Source organism: Carassius auratus, chromosome 6 (genome assembly GCF_003368295.1).
Source record: "Carassius auratus strain Wakin chromosome 6, ASM336829v1, whole genome shotgun sequence".
Taxonomy (NCBI): Eukaryota; Metazoa; Chordata; class Actinopteri; order Cypriniformes; family Cyprinidae; genus Carassius; species Carassius auratus.
This window is the reverse complement of record NC_039248.1, coordinates 21,150,615-21,169,490: the sequence shown is the minus strand read 5'-3', so window position 1 is coordinate 21,169,490 and position 18,876 is coordinate 21,150,615. Positions and strand designations below refer to the sequence as shown.

Genomic DNA, 18,876 nt, shown 5'->3' with positions numbered 1-18,876 from the left:
GTAATATTATGAAATACTTTTACTATTTAAATATATTGTAAAATGCCATTTATTCCTGTGATCATAGCTGAATTTAGTCTTCAGTGTCACATGATCCTTCAGAAATCATTCTAACATGCTGATTTGCAATTTGCAGTGTTCAATAAACATTTTTATTATTGATGATAAAGACATTTGCAAATGCTGACAAATGCTGTTCTTCTGAACTTTCTATTCATCAAAGAAACCTGAAAGATTCTACTCCGCTGTTTTCAACATAATAATAATAATAATAATAATAATAATAATAATAATAATAATAATAATATTTTGAGCAGCAAATCAGAATATTAGAATGATTTCTGAAGGATCATATGCCTGAAATAATCATGCTAAAAAAAAATCAGCTTCGAAATCACAGGAATAAATTACATTTTAAAATCTATTCAAATAGAAAAGTTATTTTAAATGGTAAAATGTTTTCAAAATTGTAGCGTTTTTGCTTTGAATCAAATAAATGCAGGCTTGGTGAGCAGAAGAGAATTCTTTAAAAAAACATACAAAAAAATCTTAAGGTCCAAAATCTTCCAAATGGTAGTGTCCCTTAAGTTACAGTCTTATTATTTGACCTGCGCATGTTCTCGAAAACACTGAGCTGCATTCACAGCCGTTTGATACTGGGCTGTGTCATCTCCTGATCCCATCCTCCTCTATTCTACCAACTGTTTTGTCCTCACTAATATACTATAAATAAAGTGGAGAAATAATTCAAAAACAACTTGGCTCAACAGCTTCACCTTTTGTAGTCAGCAGTTGATTCCTGGCGCTTGAGCGCAGTCTGTGAGAAAAATCAGCACTGATGGGCACTAAATTAAAACGCCAGCACAAACCGAGTGACTAAGAAGTAATCAGGCAGTGCTGATGCCCCGCTCTGGCAGCTGGGAACGGAGCGCGTGGCCGGGAAACAGGGGCTTGCTCTTGGGCTGCAGCAGTGCTCCTGGAGTGCGGCCACATGGGAAATTACTTCAGGGAACCGCTGCCTGAAGCATGAAATTGAACCCATCCGGTGCATCTGACTGGATCCTTCTCCGTAATATTTAAAATAATTATGTAGCAAAACTCCTGCGCAAGGTTATAATAGGCCCAGGCCTTTGTCTCCTGGTTCAACTTGTCACCTATCAATATCAAAGCAACACTGATAAGAGTCTTGTGAACGAAAAAATGTCAGAATGATCAAATCAAATCACCTTTATTGAAACCTCTCCAACAGCACATGTGGTGAGTGAAAAACTCACAGTGCAGAATAGAATTGAAACGCTTAACATATAACATTATACACATTTAGACAATTTATAAATTACAGTATACTTTCACAGTATACCTTAATCTAAGGGAAAAGCTGTCCCTTGTGTGTGATGACAATGCAAACTGACAAAAAAACCTATACAGATATAAAATATATAACATAGCATAACTGATTATTTTATAGAGGGAGTTCTCCGAATTTCATGTTGAAATAAGACAATTCCACTGTAATGTCTATTCAGGGCTTTACTCATCTGCCACAAATGTTGTTTTATTAACCACGCTTTGTACTTACAAAGTCGAGCGAGTTTAATTAGTGTGAAATGTATTACATTTATTAAACTACTCTGAACAAGCTTAATGCGAATGACCTTTGTTATGTCATGAAGAGGTCTGTGATAAAGCCAAAAATTGAATAAAATCCCATTTCAAGCTGTAACATTTACATGAAGACGAGGAGACCAAAACTGAAAACAGACAGTATCTTCTCCATTACCATGTTTAAGATTTAAGAGATCCATTGTGTGGATTTAAGTTATGTTGTACTATTGTAGTTTCCCTTACTTTAACTTAATAAAAAAAATATATACATTATAAGAGCATTTAATGCAATGTCTATCTATTTTTTCTTAGTTTAAATCCAGCAGTATTTGCGGGATTTCTTAGGAATAATGAATCCAATCTGTTTCATGATGTTGTTAACATGAGATCATGCATGAGATATCATGAGATCTTGTTGGAGATGGACATTTCAGAAAGCAACATCAAGGACAGAAGTAAAAAAAAAAAGTTGAATGTGAGAATGTTATATAGGGAGAGGTTATATAAAATACACAGAAGATTAAATGTTGGAGTGTAACTGAAGAGAAACATTGCCACACATTGATTGAGGAGATTGTTCTCAGAAGCAAAGGTCTTTAAAGCATATTGAATGTTTTTTTAATACTTGTGTGTTTCTTGGAAAAAAGGTTTAAAGATAAATTTTTATTTGCTCACCTGGAAGCCAATTACAGTCCAATGTCAATGCCTAAGGCGGCCAGTCTTTTTTTTTTCCTCCTGATTTAATCAATACTGAATGTGCAGCACTCAGCTTCTGAGTTGTGTAGAAGTGTAACTTGTTTGAATGTCCAACCATTTTAAAACTTAGGAAGAAATCAACTAATTTTTTTTATTTTCTCACTGAAATATGAATTATGACTTAACATGTTGTTACGTGGTTGCAAAGGGTGGTTTAAAGGGCAATGTTAGGTGGCTGATTTACAAAAATATAACACAAACAAACATAAACAACAAAAACAAAACAAAAGACAACAACACCAAACACTAAAAACTAAACAGATATTTCACAGTACGCTTAAAAAAACTGGGGTAATTTGGGGTTCTTACGAAAACATTTAGTAGCATAATTGTGAATTTTCATTGGATGACTTCATCTGGATCAACATGTCTGTCATTTAAAGAGCCAGTAAGATGAAAATTCTAAGCTTCCTATCACTGTTTATAAGTCCTGTACAACAGGATTCAGATTCTGTTTCCTTAAACCCCACCTTTCGGTAGCATACTGTGTTCTGATTGGTCAACTGACATAGTTTTGATTGGTTGTTCCGCACACAACTTCACGGTAAACAATGCGTTAGCATCTTTTTGGGGTCAATTATGTCTTATTCCTCTCATCGCGAAGCAAACAGTAAAATAAAAAACTTGAAGATCAGTCACGCTGATTTTTCTTCTGTGTGGGCATATTCAAGCCGCGCACTTCAGTTTGAATCTGAATAGAGCGGGGGCATAGTCACATTAGATATAATGAACGGAGACGTGAAAAACAGACATCGCCTTGTTTTCATATGGATTATCATAGAATATCTGTTTTCGGCAGCACTTGTTTAGTTTTAAAGTAGACATGTCAAGCTTTCTATTGAGAGTGAGGAGTCACATGCCGATTTGGGTTGATTTGGGAGGGGTCTGAGCCGGTCGGCAATGATGGCAGGATACGCTATCGGTTGCCAGGGGCAATGCCTTCAGAACTTCAGAGGCGCGACTAAACATTTTAGAGATCTTTAATTTTGCGCATTTATTTTGTCAGCGGAACAGATCGAGACGGATCTACGAATACGAGAAAGAAAAGGAAGAAAGTAAAGCAATGCAAAAACATAAGGCGAAAGAAAGGGGACCTTACAGGAACAAACTCACACCAAGCGCAAAACAGCGGTGTTTGGGGAAGCTCTCAGGCATCCAAAATATCGACCCATACGAGCTCCCTGCAGCGGCACAGAGACCTGAACAATTTACCTCTGTGCACACATATGGACATTGGGAATTATATTGTTTACGATGTAAGTCACCTTGCATTCACGCTGTTAATGGCTTTAATCTAACCAGGACATTTACATCTTGCAATCACACATTTAACTACCCTAGCTAACCCAGAACTGGTTTGTCCACTTTGCAGCCCCCAACACAAAAACCTGGTACAGTATGTGTCACTGGGCTAAAATCAAATAATAACTAAACATACACAGCTTTAGCCTACATCAAAACATGTTGGAAACGTTTGTATACATTGAAAATCTCGTTACAATCTAGTGTTTACGAAACAGTCGCAGTTAATTACTTTGTCATTTTGGTCAAGAAGTGCATTCTAAATGCAATGTAATTACAATACACTAAAACGCATGTGAATAAACTTACTTTGGCCAGTACAACACTGTTTTCATCACCTGCTGTAGATGGACCCAGCCACAGCAGAAAGCCTCGTAACTTGTGGCTTTTAAACTCCGGCATTGTGTAGTAACAAACCAAAAACAATATAATTCCCAATGTCCATATGTGTGCATGGAGGTAAATGGTCCAGGTCTCTGTGCTGCTGCAGGTAGCTCGTATGGGTATATTTTGGATGCTTGAGAGCTTTTCCAAATACCGCTGTTTTGCACTTGGTGTAACCTAAAAGAAAAAACTGTATTCCATTGTTCCTATGTTTTCCATATGTATCGTGAGAGGTACTGGAGCAGTTTTTAACGCAGCAGTAACTTCCAGGCATGGTAAAACAGTGCAGAATTGCAAGAACCTCCTCTACTACTGAGTTAACAACACATGTAAACAATCCTGTGTCGCCATCGGTATCCTGCTAACATGGCGGAGACTGTGACATCAAGGGAGGGGCTTTGTGCTATGACGACAACTCCTCATTCTCAATAGATATCGCTCTCATGTCTCTTCGTTGACTGTTCACGGAGTTACACTTCATTTTAATGACTGGTTTGTAAATGAAGATCAGCGCAGACAAAGGCTGCAGACAGCACACCTTGTTTGTTTTCTTTATTTTATAAATGCACAAAGTTATGTCTGTATCCAAAAAAAAAGTAGACCCTTTACAGATTCGATTGATGTATTGCTCTTATCTGTACGATTAAAACTGAAAGTGTAATTTAAGTTCTTTTCTGGGTTAATCAGGGTAAAATGACTCATAACACGTGTCCACGTTAATCAACTCCAGAGTTAACATATAGTGCTAGGGCGACATACTGATAAGACAAACACATAACTTCATAATCATACTTGCAGGTTGTGATTCGGAGACGTTTGTTGGTCCAAATAAAGTTGGTAATGAACCCTCTTTTATGACCAAACGCTTTGAAAATCCCGCCTTGAACTCACCGAGATTAGAAAAGCAGTCATCAGTGAAATGTTGTGAACACAACAAAAGGGATTTGTTGTACTGCTCTGGTATTGTGGTAAAAATTAATTTTAGTCATTGGTTCTTCTGATCTTCATTCTTTGTCAGTGAATATAAAACAAACTTGCCTTTACAATTAAAAACACACTGTCTCCTCGACATGATGCTCTCACACCAACCAGAGCGTCTGTGTGGGGGGGTGGGGCAGGTCAGAGTTCCGTTTCTCCCAGGACGGTAGGCGGAGATTATTATGCAAAGTGTTCCTAGTGACATACATAGAGATGGGCAAAAGATTTGAAATCTATAACGACTGGTTTCAGCGATTCAGAGTCGACTCCTTACTTAAGAAGCCAATAACTTTATAAATCGTGTACTTTTTGGTTTAATTACTTTGCACATTATTTACACTGATGGACAGCTACATCATACACTGTAATACAGGTAATTTTTGATTTCCCATCTGTGTGGCTCTTTAAGTAAATGTAATCTATAATGTAATCTCAAATTAATGTAAATTATTTTTCACTTTTTTTTCTCCACAATTATAATGTGATTCCTACAGTAAACTGACTTGTAGCATTTACAAGGATAAAAAAATAAAACATTTAAATGTGTGGCATTAGCAAGGACCACTAATTAACCTCCTCACAGTCTATCATAATTCACCATAATATCTCTTGTCCAGGTCTGTATGAAGACATAAAGCTTTAACAATAAACGGCAAACAGTTTGACCATAGACCAGTACTGTATATGCAAATCCATCCTGCAAAAGCTGGAGGGGCCAAGAAATGACCCTTCATCCACCCCTAATTTTCACACACAGCACTGCAAATGTGCCTTTCAAATACACATAAGCACACACTTTATCAAGCTGATTAATAACCACCCAATCAAGGCAAGGTACCCACCTCATTTTTCATAATCATTCCAGCATATGATCCCAGATTTGGTTTTGTACAAGTACCTGAGTCATGTCCGCATGCGTCGGTTTATTACTTTTTAATGCAACCATAATGACTGCAATGTTCCCATTGATCAAGATATCCCAATCCTGAAAAACCACAGAGCCCGGTCCGTTTTTCAGGTTTACTCACTTAATATTAGTCTGCTGTAATGGCATGCCAGTACTTATATGCTGCATTACCAGAGGGAGGCTAATGTTTGGGGACTATTTGAGGAAAAAAGAGTTGTTTGTGTGAACAAGCCACGAAGAACTATGATCCATGTGACTTTGTTCAAAGGCCTCTACATAGTTTCTCCTTCTATCAGAGAAAAGCTGAAAGCAATTCTGAAAAGCAATCTAACACAGGTAAAGGGATACTGGGAGAATGTGTGTGGATACCATTACTAGCTTTGACCTTGGAGTCTGGACTAATGGGAATACATAAATGTATGTGTGTGTGTGTGTGTGTGTGTGTGTGTGTACTGTATGTCTCCAAGCTATACGAGCGCCTTTACCTAAATGCATTTGATCAGCATATAGACATGTATGTGGGGTGATTGTGATGGACATTAACAAGCAAATCGAGCTAAAGTTTCTGTGATTCGGTGGTAGAATCCACATCGTACTTTAGACAAATTGCAGTAACAGAATTTCACACCTGTCCATCATATGATGATGGTCTCCGTGGGTGGGAGATTTGAAACTAGCACAACCTGCATCCATTTATAGCACAGTTGTCATTACCAGTCCATTTCATTTTTAAAGATATGCAAAATAAGAACATGCTGAAGGAGAGAGGCAGCATGAAGGACGTAACTTAATAATGAATACAGAATAATGATAGTATATTATTGATATATGTAGTGAATGATAGTATGAACAAAAATTATAGTATTCTACTTTTGTCATTTACATTATAATTAATATCAGACATTTACAACCCCCCCAATATAAATAAATATAAAATGTCTGATATTAAAATTCAGCAATTCTATAAATAAAAATATTATATAAAATGAAAAATGACAATCATACAAATGCAAACTAAGAGTTTATTTGCAAGAACAGATAACTTGATTATTAAAAATGTAAATTATCCTGCATTCCAATTAATATCATTGAAACTGCAGTTGGGTTGTTTTGAATAAATGATAATAATAATAAAAACTAAACAATAAAACAACAAAAACATGATTTATGAAAATTTATAAAAACCGAGTTGCAAAAAAAACTCTTCAAATATTAATATCTAAAAACAATTATTTAAAATGATGTAAGTGAATTTAGGCATCACATTATAATGTAGACTGAAAAGTTGATATATATTTTGCATTCAACAGTGGTGATACATTTACAGCAATTTTAAGATAACTTTAAGTGAATGTAAGATGATGGCAAAGGTTATATAAATGTAAAAATTGGGGGGAATTAGCATTAACATTGAAATATCCAATTGCCATCAATACCAAAAAATCTTTTAAAATCAGTGTTAGCTAATAACCAATTTGGTATATTTACTGTATTGTGTATCCTTAACAATCATTGAAATTGAAACTGTTATTTACTATTTTGAATTCCAATTTGTGCAAATAAGTCAAGTTTTGGCAAAGAAAGAAAGAAAGAAATTGAATATTAAACATATAGGCAATGTAAAGTCAGTTGGAAAGTCAAATTTACATAATGTTCCAAATAAGCAAACAATATAGCATGGTAGTATATATCTCCAAACATAGCCTAGGTCTCCTTCATTCTTTCCTGGCCACGATGCTATAGCCTGAGGAAAAACACAGCCAAAACATAGCTGATCATGTTTTTTTTTTCTCAATCTGATCTTACGATCACTGAACTAGAATGTCCACTTTCTTTCGGATGTCCAGTAGCAAAGGAAAGTGAGACAGAAACTGCTCCTGACTCTAAAATTAAGTTACAACCAAATCAGAGCACAAGGAATGTGTGTAAAAATGTGATTTTTCTCGTGATCTGAGCAGACAATATCAATTACTAGTACACAAGAGAGTGAGTATGCCAGAGGGTGTGAGCATTACTGCCGCCAATTAGCAGCTGGAGCTTAATTCAGCCAACAGCGAAATCACATCACATGGCCAGTGAGAAAGGCTCAGTCCACAGCTTAAAATAACAATTACTGAGACTGCCAAACACCCACAGGCAATCCTTCACAGAAAAACAAACTAAAAAGAACTGGATGCATTGCAAATAAACATTATCTCAGTTCATCCAGTTTACTACAGAACAGAAGAATATCTAATGTCTAAATATATGGATATGCGGTTTTTACACAGCCTTTGAAAGTTGAATCCTATAGGGTCAATTCCAAATAGTGTTATTATAATAATCCAATTTGAAATAAATGAGCAATAACGATGCAGAAACATATGCCCAAAACACATTATTTTAACTGCTATAAATATGAAAAAAAATCAAGATAAAGCAATCATTTGAAAAAGTGTCAAAATATCAGATCTGCTGACTGGGCCTTGCAGTACGAATGCACCCTGATAGACCCTCTGCTGTCTATTATGTTGGTGAAATTAATCAAATAACAATAGCAACAAGAATCGAAAGCAACTTGCTGCTTTTAATTTATTTGTTTTTAATTACTGACCGTTTACTTGAATAACTACTTGGAAAACCTTGATGCAATGCTTGATAAATTAAGAAATAATTCAAAGCTACATAACACTGCTTTAATTTAATTAGTTAATATTTATATTTACACCACCGTTCAAATGTTTCAGGCAATATTTTTTTCGCAGTTTTTGAAAGAAGTCTCTTATGCTCACCAAGGATGTTTATTTGATCAAAGATGCAGTTAAAAACAGTTATATTGTGAAATATTATTACAGTTATTACAATTTTAAAATTTAATTTAATTCATTATAATTTTCAGAAGCCATTAGTACACATTATTATTCTGAAATAATTCAAATATGCTGATTTGGTGCTTTATATCATCAACGTTGTGCCGTTTTCTTTACAAGATTTTTTTTCAAGATTTTTTGATGAATAGAAATTTCAAAAGAATGGCATTTATTTAAGTGTTTTGGAAGATTAGAAATCTCTGTACTGTGGATTTTTATCAGTTTAATGCAACCTGAAATATGCCACTGAAATCATATTCAAGATATGGTGATGCTCAAGTTTTACATGCTTTTATTTGGATAAAATGATCAGAATCAGTCAACAGAACAACACACACACACACACACACACACACACACACACACACACACACACTCATGCACTCGGGTTACTCACTGCAGGTGGAGTCTGCTTCATCCGAACCATCTGGACACTCAGGTTCTCCATCACACCTCCATCGGGCAGGGACACACTGCCCATTCTTACATGCAAAGTCTGTTGTGGCACATGTCTTTTTTGCTGTTGAAGAAGAGAGAGAAAGCTAAGTTTAAAATATACATTAATGCTGTTCACACAAGCAGTCTATTTGAGGTCAAAGGTCAGTTTGGATGTACTGTACTGTGTCTAGCTCAAGTAGAAGGTGAAATGACTTTTTTCCAACAACAGTGAAACAAACCACACTGCTAACTCTAGTCTGCAGGAGATGCCATGACAAATTTAGATCACTTGATAAACAATAGTAGACGTGCACTTGACAACAACTGTTCTAGTGCAGAAATAGACAAACTTGAGCAGAAAAAGCCTCACGCTTCAGATTTAAACAACAAAACAGCAAGCAATACGAGGCTAAGTGCACCGTGCGTCTCTGTTTGTTTCTTCTTGTTGCTTTTATAGTTTAATTGGGAAGAGAGTTTGAATGAATTGAACACACAGCTCCAGCGGGAGCGATTACAAAGTTCCCAGATACACATCACTGTGAATTTATGAACCCTTACTTTTGTTTCCGCATGTGTGTGGATAAAGACTGCTTTGCTTTAAGTCCAGTAAATTTGTAGCTGGGGTGGAAGAGCCTGAAGGGAGAGCGATTGATGATGTTGTCAGCTCTCTGGGAGGGAGACCAATAAGAGCTTTATCAGTCAGAGAGGACACAGTGATTTAACACTGTTCACACGTTCGACTTTTATCATGTGCATCAGCTGAGCACATGCAGTATCTGGTCTGGGTGGCTGTGCTGCTCTCCCATGCCAAATATTAGTTCTGCTTTCTTTCCTTCATTCGAAATGTAAAATCAATCATCAGAAACAACATACCTTATTTGATTTTAATGTTAAAGGTAACATGAACATTCCAAACCTATGTTATTTCCATAATCTTATGTAATTCTAGAGAATAATAGGACAACATCAAGAATAGACAACCAAAACATGTTTATGAATAAATAAAAGACTGGATGAGAGAAGGTATTGTCATCAGATGTAAAAAAAAAAAAGATTAGGAGATGTTTTTTTTTAGAGGCTGAACAAGCTATTATATCCTGATAGAAATGTAATCTGATATTTGGACTTTGTGTTGAATCAGAAAGTAATTTTGATAAAGTATGCAAAATAGGGCCATGAAAGTGCATTAACAATTTAACTATATACACTGACAACGGTACAGTACAATTACTTTTCAAATGTTCAAAAGGACACTCTCCAATCAAAATCTAGTTTAAAACATTTAATCAAAACTACCAAAACATTTTCTTTAATTGAATTAATATTAATGAATATTAATAAATATTACACACACACACATAAACACTGATATAAAATCTAGGAACCCTTTTAAAAAAGTCAAACAGATAAGAGGTGAAAATCATGAAACCAAACTAAAAGACAGCGGAAAATTGTCAAACCATCAGTGAGTTGCAATAGACAAGACCGAAGGAGAGATTCTGTGAAATACTTCTCTGGAACAGTGAGCAAATCCCAGGCCCTTGCCTCCCATCAGAACAAGAGGATTTCATCCAAGTCTTCTCTAGCTCCCCAGCCAAGCTACCTTACACTGAAACAAGCCCAGAGATTTAGCAACTCATTCCCCTGACTCTTATCTTCCTCTAGAACCAGAGGCAGTATGTTCTGGGTTGAGCACCTCCAAAGACTACAAAGAGAAGTGGTTAGTGAGCTCTGAGCAGCACTTAATTACCAAAGATCCTGCACTAGCCTTATCTCAAGGACAAAGCTTGACCTTGTCACAACCTTCATTCCTTTCAAGCTGAACACAATATTCATTTTTTTCAAGGTGAAGTATGTAACATTAAAGTATGCTGTTCGTAGGTTGATTCCACAAAATATCAAAAACCACAAATTATACAGTGTTTGTCATAATTTGAACTGAAAAAATAAAAAAATCTAAAATATTTGTAATTAATTGCAACTAACTTTAAAAATAAACATTTTTGTTTTTTCCACCGAACCTCATGTAGATCTATGAAGAAACAACATAAAGACAGTGTATTTTAAATGGTTTAAATGTCAAATAGAGTATCACAGATACCAGTTATGTAACTGCTCCATATAAGGAGTAATCATTAAAAGTATTATAACTTTTACTTTAAATTAACTAAAAACAATCTTTATATAAATCATTTTTATCACATTTACAAGACTTTTTATATGCTGTATATAGAATATATTGTGACAGAAGTTTCTCTCTCTTTCAAATTTTCCTACAATTTGTTTATTTTGCACATTTTCACGATTAGTAAGAAAATGACTAGTTAAATATTTAATATAATATGAGGATTAATCGCATCAGTATCGCAAGTATTTACACATTCTCAACAGCCCTAAAACATATATATGAATTATATACATATCATTTCTTAGATTTTTCTTGTTCATTTTTCTTATAAAAACAAAATACATTATTTAGTGAAAAACAAATTACTTGCCAGATGTTGCTGACTTAAAATCTGGAAGATAGCTGATGTTGTAAACTGGTGGGGATGTTGCGTTGGTTTGAGAAATCATGCAAGTGTTGGTTTTACTAACTTTCCTGTAGGACTGCCAATGCAGGCAGGCAGCTTCAAGCAGTCATGGGATGTGCAAATTAAAAGATGTTGTGTATTACAAGCAGAAAATACTTCATTATGCAGATACTCACACAAGGCACACATAGATAAATCAAAGACTGCATGTACACTGCAATGATTTGTGAGCCATACAAAAATCATAAATCACGCACAAGGCTTCGCAAACAATAAGTGCACACACTCTGACATACAACAATCATCACGAGTCATTTATAAACATCAGGCCTGTCGCTGTGCAAATGTTATTATTTTTTTTCTATTTTCCTAGGACGTCCAGGAATTGAGTGTGTATTAGTGTGCAGAAACGAAGCAAGAGGTGTCTGTGTGTGAGTTTTTCTGCACATGTAGACAAAGCCATGACATTCCCAAGGTCCCGTGCCTGAGAGATCACACTGATTACTGACAGACTGCTGATCTGTGATGGTTAGCGGTAGGTGACCTCTTTGTGCCTGCTGCCAGCGTCCCACAGAATGGGCAGTTTGTAAGGGACACAACTGCAGCTCAAGGTCAGCATCATTCAATTTTCACAAACCATTTCCTCTAAGACTTCACAGAGAACTAAGACCTCGGTCTAAACATGCTTGACACCTTCAGCTTCCTGAAAACTGCCGAATTACCAATGCAATTTTAAAAAGCAATGGAGCAGATGGGAAATTGCCATTCAATCTACTTCAGCATAGTCTAAAGAGCTACTTAAAAACTACCAACTATGCACTTCATTGCTTTATTTGCTTACTTTGAACAGCTTTTTGGAGCAGTCGTCATTTATAAGATTCTAGGCACTCTTTGCTGGTCTATTGCTTGTTAAGTTTGATGTAAAATTCAATAGTGTAAGCAGCTGGAAAAAATAAATCAGTGATACCAGATCAGAGGTCAATAGCATGCTGCTTGGGGAGGTGCTGTGATTGGCTGTGGTTCATGTGGATCTGAGTCCTCGTGTGAGATAAGAGAGCCCACCTATTATAGGATAAGGCAATTGCAGAGCCATCTTGAGCAGGGCTATAAACATGGACAGGTCATAATCGTAAATGGTGTCACAGAGAGGTGCCTCAGTAGGTCAACTTTTTCTGGTAGGATCCCTTTCTTTCTGTACTTGTCCATTTCAGTCTCTCTGTCACTATAGAGAGAATCGTATAACATTTTAAGCACAATGGTGCCATGAAGGCTGAGTGATATACGGAATATCTAGAATATATTGATGAATTTGTTCGCAACACACACACACACACACACACACACACACACATATATATTGTATGATTATCTTAATTAAAGCTATGGTCATTAAGAAATTTAAAAGAAAACACACAAACTAAGGTATGAATATAAACAAAAAAATCTTCCTCCTATTATTATAAATGGAAAACATGATTTAAAGGGGGGGTGAAATGCTCGTTTTCACCTATAGAGTAGTACTGCATCCTTCATAACTCCAAAAAGTCTTTATTTTTATTATATTTATAAGAGAAAGATAGTCTGTACCGATTTTTCCCGGAAAAACACGAGCGTCTAGAGGCGTGACGTGTGGGCGGAGCTAAAGAATCACGAGCGCCAGTAGGATTTTGAGTTGAGAGCATGTGTAAGCTGTGACACAGATCCAGAGGCTGAAATTTAACAAGAGCAGCATCAGCAAAGGCGGTATGCTATGTGGTATGTACTGAAACTGTATATATTTGCTTAGCGGTTTTGGAAAATGACTAAGTTCCACCTTATGTCGTCTTTTTTTTTTTTTTTTTTTTTTTTTAAGCTGTACATGTGGAAAGTGCAGTTTGATGACAACATCGCATGTTGTTTACTTGATGTGCTAAGGCGCTGATAGCTAAGTTAACAACACAGAGATATTTGAAGCAGTTTTACTCACCGCCTGCGGTTCCAACACACAATCGTGACCCTTTTCCGTTGGGACTGCATTATCCTTAAGAAATAAACGATGTGCAATCCGAAATGCAGGGAACAAACAAAAACACTTGCACAACTCAGTTGATGCTCTGTAAAAATAAACTCCATCCACTGGTCCCTTAATGCTGTTTCTCTTTTGGTAATCTGTGCAGGGTTGTCTTGCCCTGGCAACCAAAAACACACTTCTTTTGTGACTTTTTGCGACGCTCTCGCTCTGATCAGGCTGTGCTCAGCCTCTCTCTGCTCTGCTATAAGGGAGCGCGCGCTCTTCCGGCAGAAGAGCGCGCACTTAGGACCCATATAAGGAAATTCCGCTCCATCTAACGTCACACAGAGCCATACTCGAAAAAAACTTTCCGAAACTTGTGACAAACCGGAAGAGGTTTTTTTGGAACAGAAATACTCCTTCAAACGTACAACTTAATTATTGAAACTTTGTCCATGTTTAGCATAGGAATCCAACTCTTTAACAGTGTAAAAAACCCAGTATGCATGAAATAGCATTTCACCCCCCTTTAATACTGTATGAAATTGTTTTTATTATATTATTGCATTTCATTAGTTAAAATTTTAATTTAATAAGCATCAATCGCTATCATTTGAAAGTCAAATTGATTATGAGAATAGCATTTTCATGCTTAAAATTTAGTTATTTTTAATAAAAGAAAAATAATGATCAAATCAGCTTTATAAATCAAAGAATAACATGAAACAAATATATAGCTTGTTATAAAATGTTTGTGTACAGGGCTGAAAGACAATAATACACAGAACCATGTACAATTCATATGCTACTAAATTTCCTCCCACTACAGTTCTGTAAGATTTACTGCCTGTATGAGACTCTATACTTATGTAGCACACACAAACTGTGAAAGGTGAAAAGCATTGTGCAGGTCTCTGTGCGTGCTGAGACCTACATGCGAGCATGTGTGGGAAAGAGGAGGGGGAGGATAAAGCAAGTCAAGGGGATCTTTCGAAACAGTACAGTGACAGAGAAATATGGCAAAGGTGAAAGAAAACACCATTCCATAAGAAACTGCATGTAAGACGCCTGGTTACATGTACTGTTTGTATGTGAAGGTGTCTGTGCATTGACTGGTCAGTTCATGTGCTGCCAATGATCTACAAAGGTGCAGATGTGAGGAGACCTACACAAGAACACCTGACACCCTAAAGAGAAAAAAGGCTTTAACACACACACACACACACACACACACACACAGAGCGAGAGAGAGAGAGAGAGAGAGAGAGAGAGAGAATAAAACATCAAATGCGAACCAACACATCCAAAAAACACCAAGGAAAGTGATGGCCATAGAATTCATTTATAGCTATACATGTTGGAAACAGATCTAGCAATACAATATTAATAGGTATGATCATGCTAATTGCCCTGAACTGCCTTGAATATTATGTAGGTTACAATAATATTTTTGTATTTAAATGTTATTTTGCAAATGTTTTATTGTTTCCATATACCGGCAAAAACATATTTTTACACACCATTCATATTGCCATACATCTGTTAATTTGACAATACGTATACTTAGGCCTATATGCCATGTAAAGGAGCAAGTTACAACCTGCTGCTAGACATTTGGCATCCTTAAAATTTTAAGCTGAAATGCAATTCGTATAAACTAATTATTTACTGGCCGCTCCGACCAGGAAGCTTATTAACAGAACAGCATCAATGAGCTCATGTTTTACTTAAATTAAGTACTTTAAATAGAAATGTCTTGTTTTGTGACAACACTACTTATGACCTATTAATTTCGTATTGCCTTAAAAACAAACAGTGCAGCCGAATTAAGTGCAGAATTAGTTACAAACTAGATTTAAGTTTGAACTTACGACAGGCTGGTGCAATCCTACCAAGACTCTGCCTCAAGTAAAAGTCTAGCAAGACTAGCGTCCTAATGTCACAGTACATTTCATCTTCTTGCATACTATGCGTAGTGGTCACTCTCTTTCCCCCATAGAGATTACATTAAAAAATTAATTATTGATTCCTGCCGTACGAATATCAACACGGTATCATGAAGTAAAATACTGCAATACTTTGAAATATTGTCGTTTTCCCCCCTACTTCCAATGCTTGCACCTAGAAACTCGGGTATCAACTGAGTGCAAAGATAATAAAAAAAGAAGAAAATAATAAGCAAACAGCCTGGAAAGGTAACAACAAGATTAAGGCTGAAACCCAGGTGGATTTCAAAGGGCACAATTGAACTCCTTTGAGGAAGTGAGCAGATAAAGCCATGTGAGCACAGCTTTACACTGACGCTTCACAGCTCAATACCACACACTAATCTGCCTCCGCTGCTTCTGTATGCAGATTGTGTGAAAGCGCCTTCATCAGACACCTCTTTCGCCTTTTTATTTAACACTTCAAGGAATTCGAGTATCTCTGTGAAAGAGGTAAGACGGAGGAAGGCAGTTTTGACAGCACACATGCACTCAAACACTCCCGAGTCAATAAACTCCCACACGTGAAAAGCTTAAATCGAACATTTTGTCTGGTTGGAGTTTGTTCTGGATTCACAAAATTGTCTTCTTAAAGAGGAAAAATGATAAATGCAGTGTGAAACTAGGACCGTTTGAAAGAACAAGTGGCACGGGTTGTCCCACTGAATGGAGCATTAGGAAGTTGGAGGTAAGATGTAGTGCTACTGCTGCTGTCAGCAATTTGGATTGACATAAAAGTTTTCCAGAAGTGCTGATCCAGGACCAACTTCCTTCAACTAAATACAGCTAATCCATGCAGAAATATGCAAACCTGGGCATAGATCCTTACAGCAGCAGTTCAGAATGTCAGCCACAAGCCCAGCGGCGTTATATATAAGTGGAGTACATTTTGGGGGTTTTTGGAAGAAGGCACTTATGCTTACCAAGGTTGCATTTCTTAACATTATCATAGTTGAAAACAGTTGTGCTGCTTAATATTTTATGTTTTTTTCTTTGATGAATAGAAATCATTTATTTAGAAAAATAAAAAATAATAATACTATCGGACAGCATTTGTTTTAACTCTGTGCCACATTTAGAGTATGTTTAAACAACTATATTAAATTTATTTCTGATTTGTAATATCTGCTCTGAAATGTTAAATAATGTGACGTTTGAGGCCAATAAATACAATGAGATTTTAGGTCTTATTTTCAAATATTTCTTCTTGAAAGTATAAAAATAATCAAAATCATTCAATTCTTTAAGATTCCCATTCCTGGAGCAGACTCTCAAGGGATGGAGTGTAACTGATATGACCTGAGAGAACAGAGAGAGACCTATTGATGGGAAAAAACAAAGGGAACAAGGGGTGAAGGAGAAAGCAGTTCCCATTAGCCTGTTTTATGTGTTAGCCAATTCCTCTCTGGCTGTCCTTTCTTTCTCTCTCGCTCTATTTATCTCCATTGATTTCTGCACTGTTGATGTTTCACCTCAAACAAACAGGAGCATATCAAGCATAATCACATAGTAGCCATTAGTACATAAATATTTACACTGGAACTGGTCCTTTCACTGCATGATTTGAAATGATCTCTCATTTCACTTGGTCTTCATACATTCATTTTTTTTTTTTTTTTTTTATCAAATCACAGGAATAAAGATGGGATTGGTTATGTTGTTGCCACCAAAACCATCTTCAGTGTCATTCTTAGTTTTGAAGAATACTGCCTGAAGGCACATATGGTTGATGCAAAGACACACAGTTATTGTGGTTTTCGCCATTGAGGCAAGCTGAATATAATCAAACAGATCAGAGTCTGATCTGTCAGAGTCTGTCAAAGCAGAAGCAGTCGAAACAGTCGAAAGCTCTCAGTAATTACAAGACAAAGATGCTTTTTTTGTGAGAATGCATGTGAGAATGGGCGGCATGAGGGTGAAATGATGGAGCAGTCAACTTTCAGTAATGTAAAGTGAAAATTACTGCACTGTTTCATTTGGACCAGAGATATGTGTGATGACATTAACATAATCTTGGGAAAATTTTGCAAGCAAAAAACAAACAAACAAAAAATGTCAATACGTATGAATCATAGCTTACACAAAAGCTACTTTCAAACCAAGCAGCTTTCTTTCCATCAAAACTTTGTGAAATTCCAGTTCACATGCATTCCTACTGACCTGACTCAACTGCAAAATTTGCTGAACAATTGTAAACAACCACACTTTTTATTTTAAGGGTTTTCCTCAACTTAGGGGACTTTTAAGACCAACAGGATGATTATTATTAAAACATGAGGTATCATTCAGCTTTTAAATTTGCCTTACGTTGATAAAAGAGCACTATTGTATGCAAAACAAATTCAAAATGTAATTTCCATCAATCTCATTTTCACCACAGAATGCAATAGTGAGAATGCTAGAGAGAGTGTGAGATGATTTTCTAAAAATCCACAGGACAAAACGTTCCCATAGTTGAAGAAACGCAATTAAGCACAGCTTAACTAGCAGGAGACATCGTAATCAATAACTAACCCACAGATTTCTGTATACCAGTAATTCGAACACCCTTAATTTATACAATATTTATACATATCCCCCTCCTCTTGTGTGCTCTTTGTGCCTTTTTAGTATTTTAATGCCTTATTAGTTTTAAAGGACGGTCACTTTTATTTATGTAACATGGTCATGTTTTAGCATTGAAAGCCTGGTGATGCAGTATAAGTCTGTTTAACATATGTGATCAAACTGCCACACAGGTGTTTAAGCACGTAATGGAGCAGGTGTGTGAGAACATTATTTGGGTAGATGAGGCCATACACTGTATGCCAAAGAGAGAATACATGCACGCACAGAGCCGAGGGACATCCCAGAGTGTCCTCATTCCCTTTTCCTCTTGTAATGTCTAACACTCACACACATATAAACACATTTGCTACCCACCCGCGGAGACTCGGTCTCCTTGATAGGTCAATGTTCTAATCACATCCATCAAGCTCTCCAGCTCCTTCTACCTCTCGTTCTTTTTCCCCATTGAAATGACTAGCCCTCTAGCAGTCTGTCAGTCAAAACAACTTACCCTTCTATTTTTCCTCACCCTGTCTTTCTGTCCTGCTGTCTGTCTTTCTCACTTTGCCACTCTTGCCCTCAAAGTCTACCTTTGCGTCTT

General features: G+C 36.4%; 1 protein-coding gene across 4 annotated transcripts in view; it reads right to left on the bottom strand.

Annotated features, from left to right (window-relative positions):
- Positions 1 to 18,876, bottom strand: part of LOC113100892 (low-density lipoprotein receptor-related protein 8-like) — a 146,553-nt gene that overhangs the window by 69,123 nt on the left and 58,554 nt on the right. For all 4 annotated transcript variants that reach the window (XM_026265403.1, XM_026265405.1, XM_026265404.1 and 1 more), the window contains exon 3: positions 9,179 to 9,301. In XM_026265403.1, the coding sequence (XP_026121188.1) occupies positions 9,179 to 9,301 (123 nt within the window). The remainder of the gene's footprint in view (positions 1 to 9,178; positions 9,302 to 18,876) is intronic.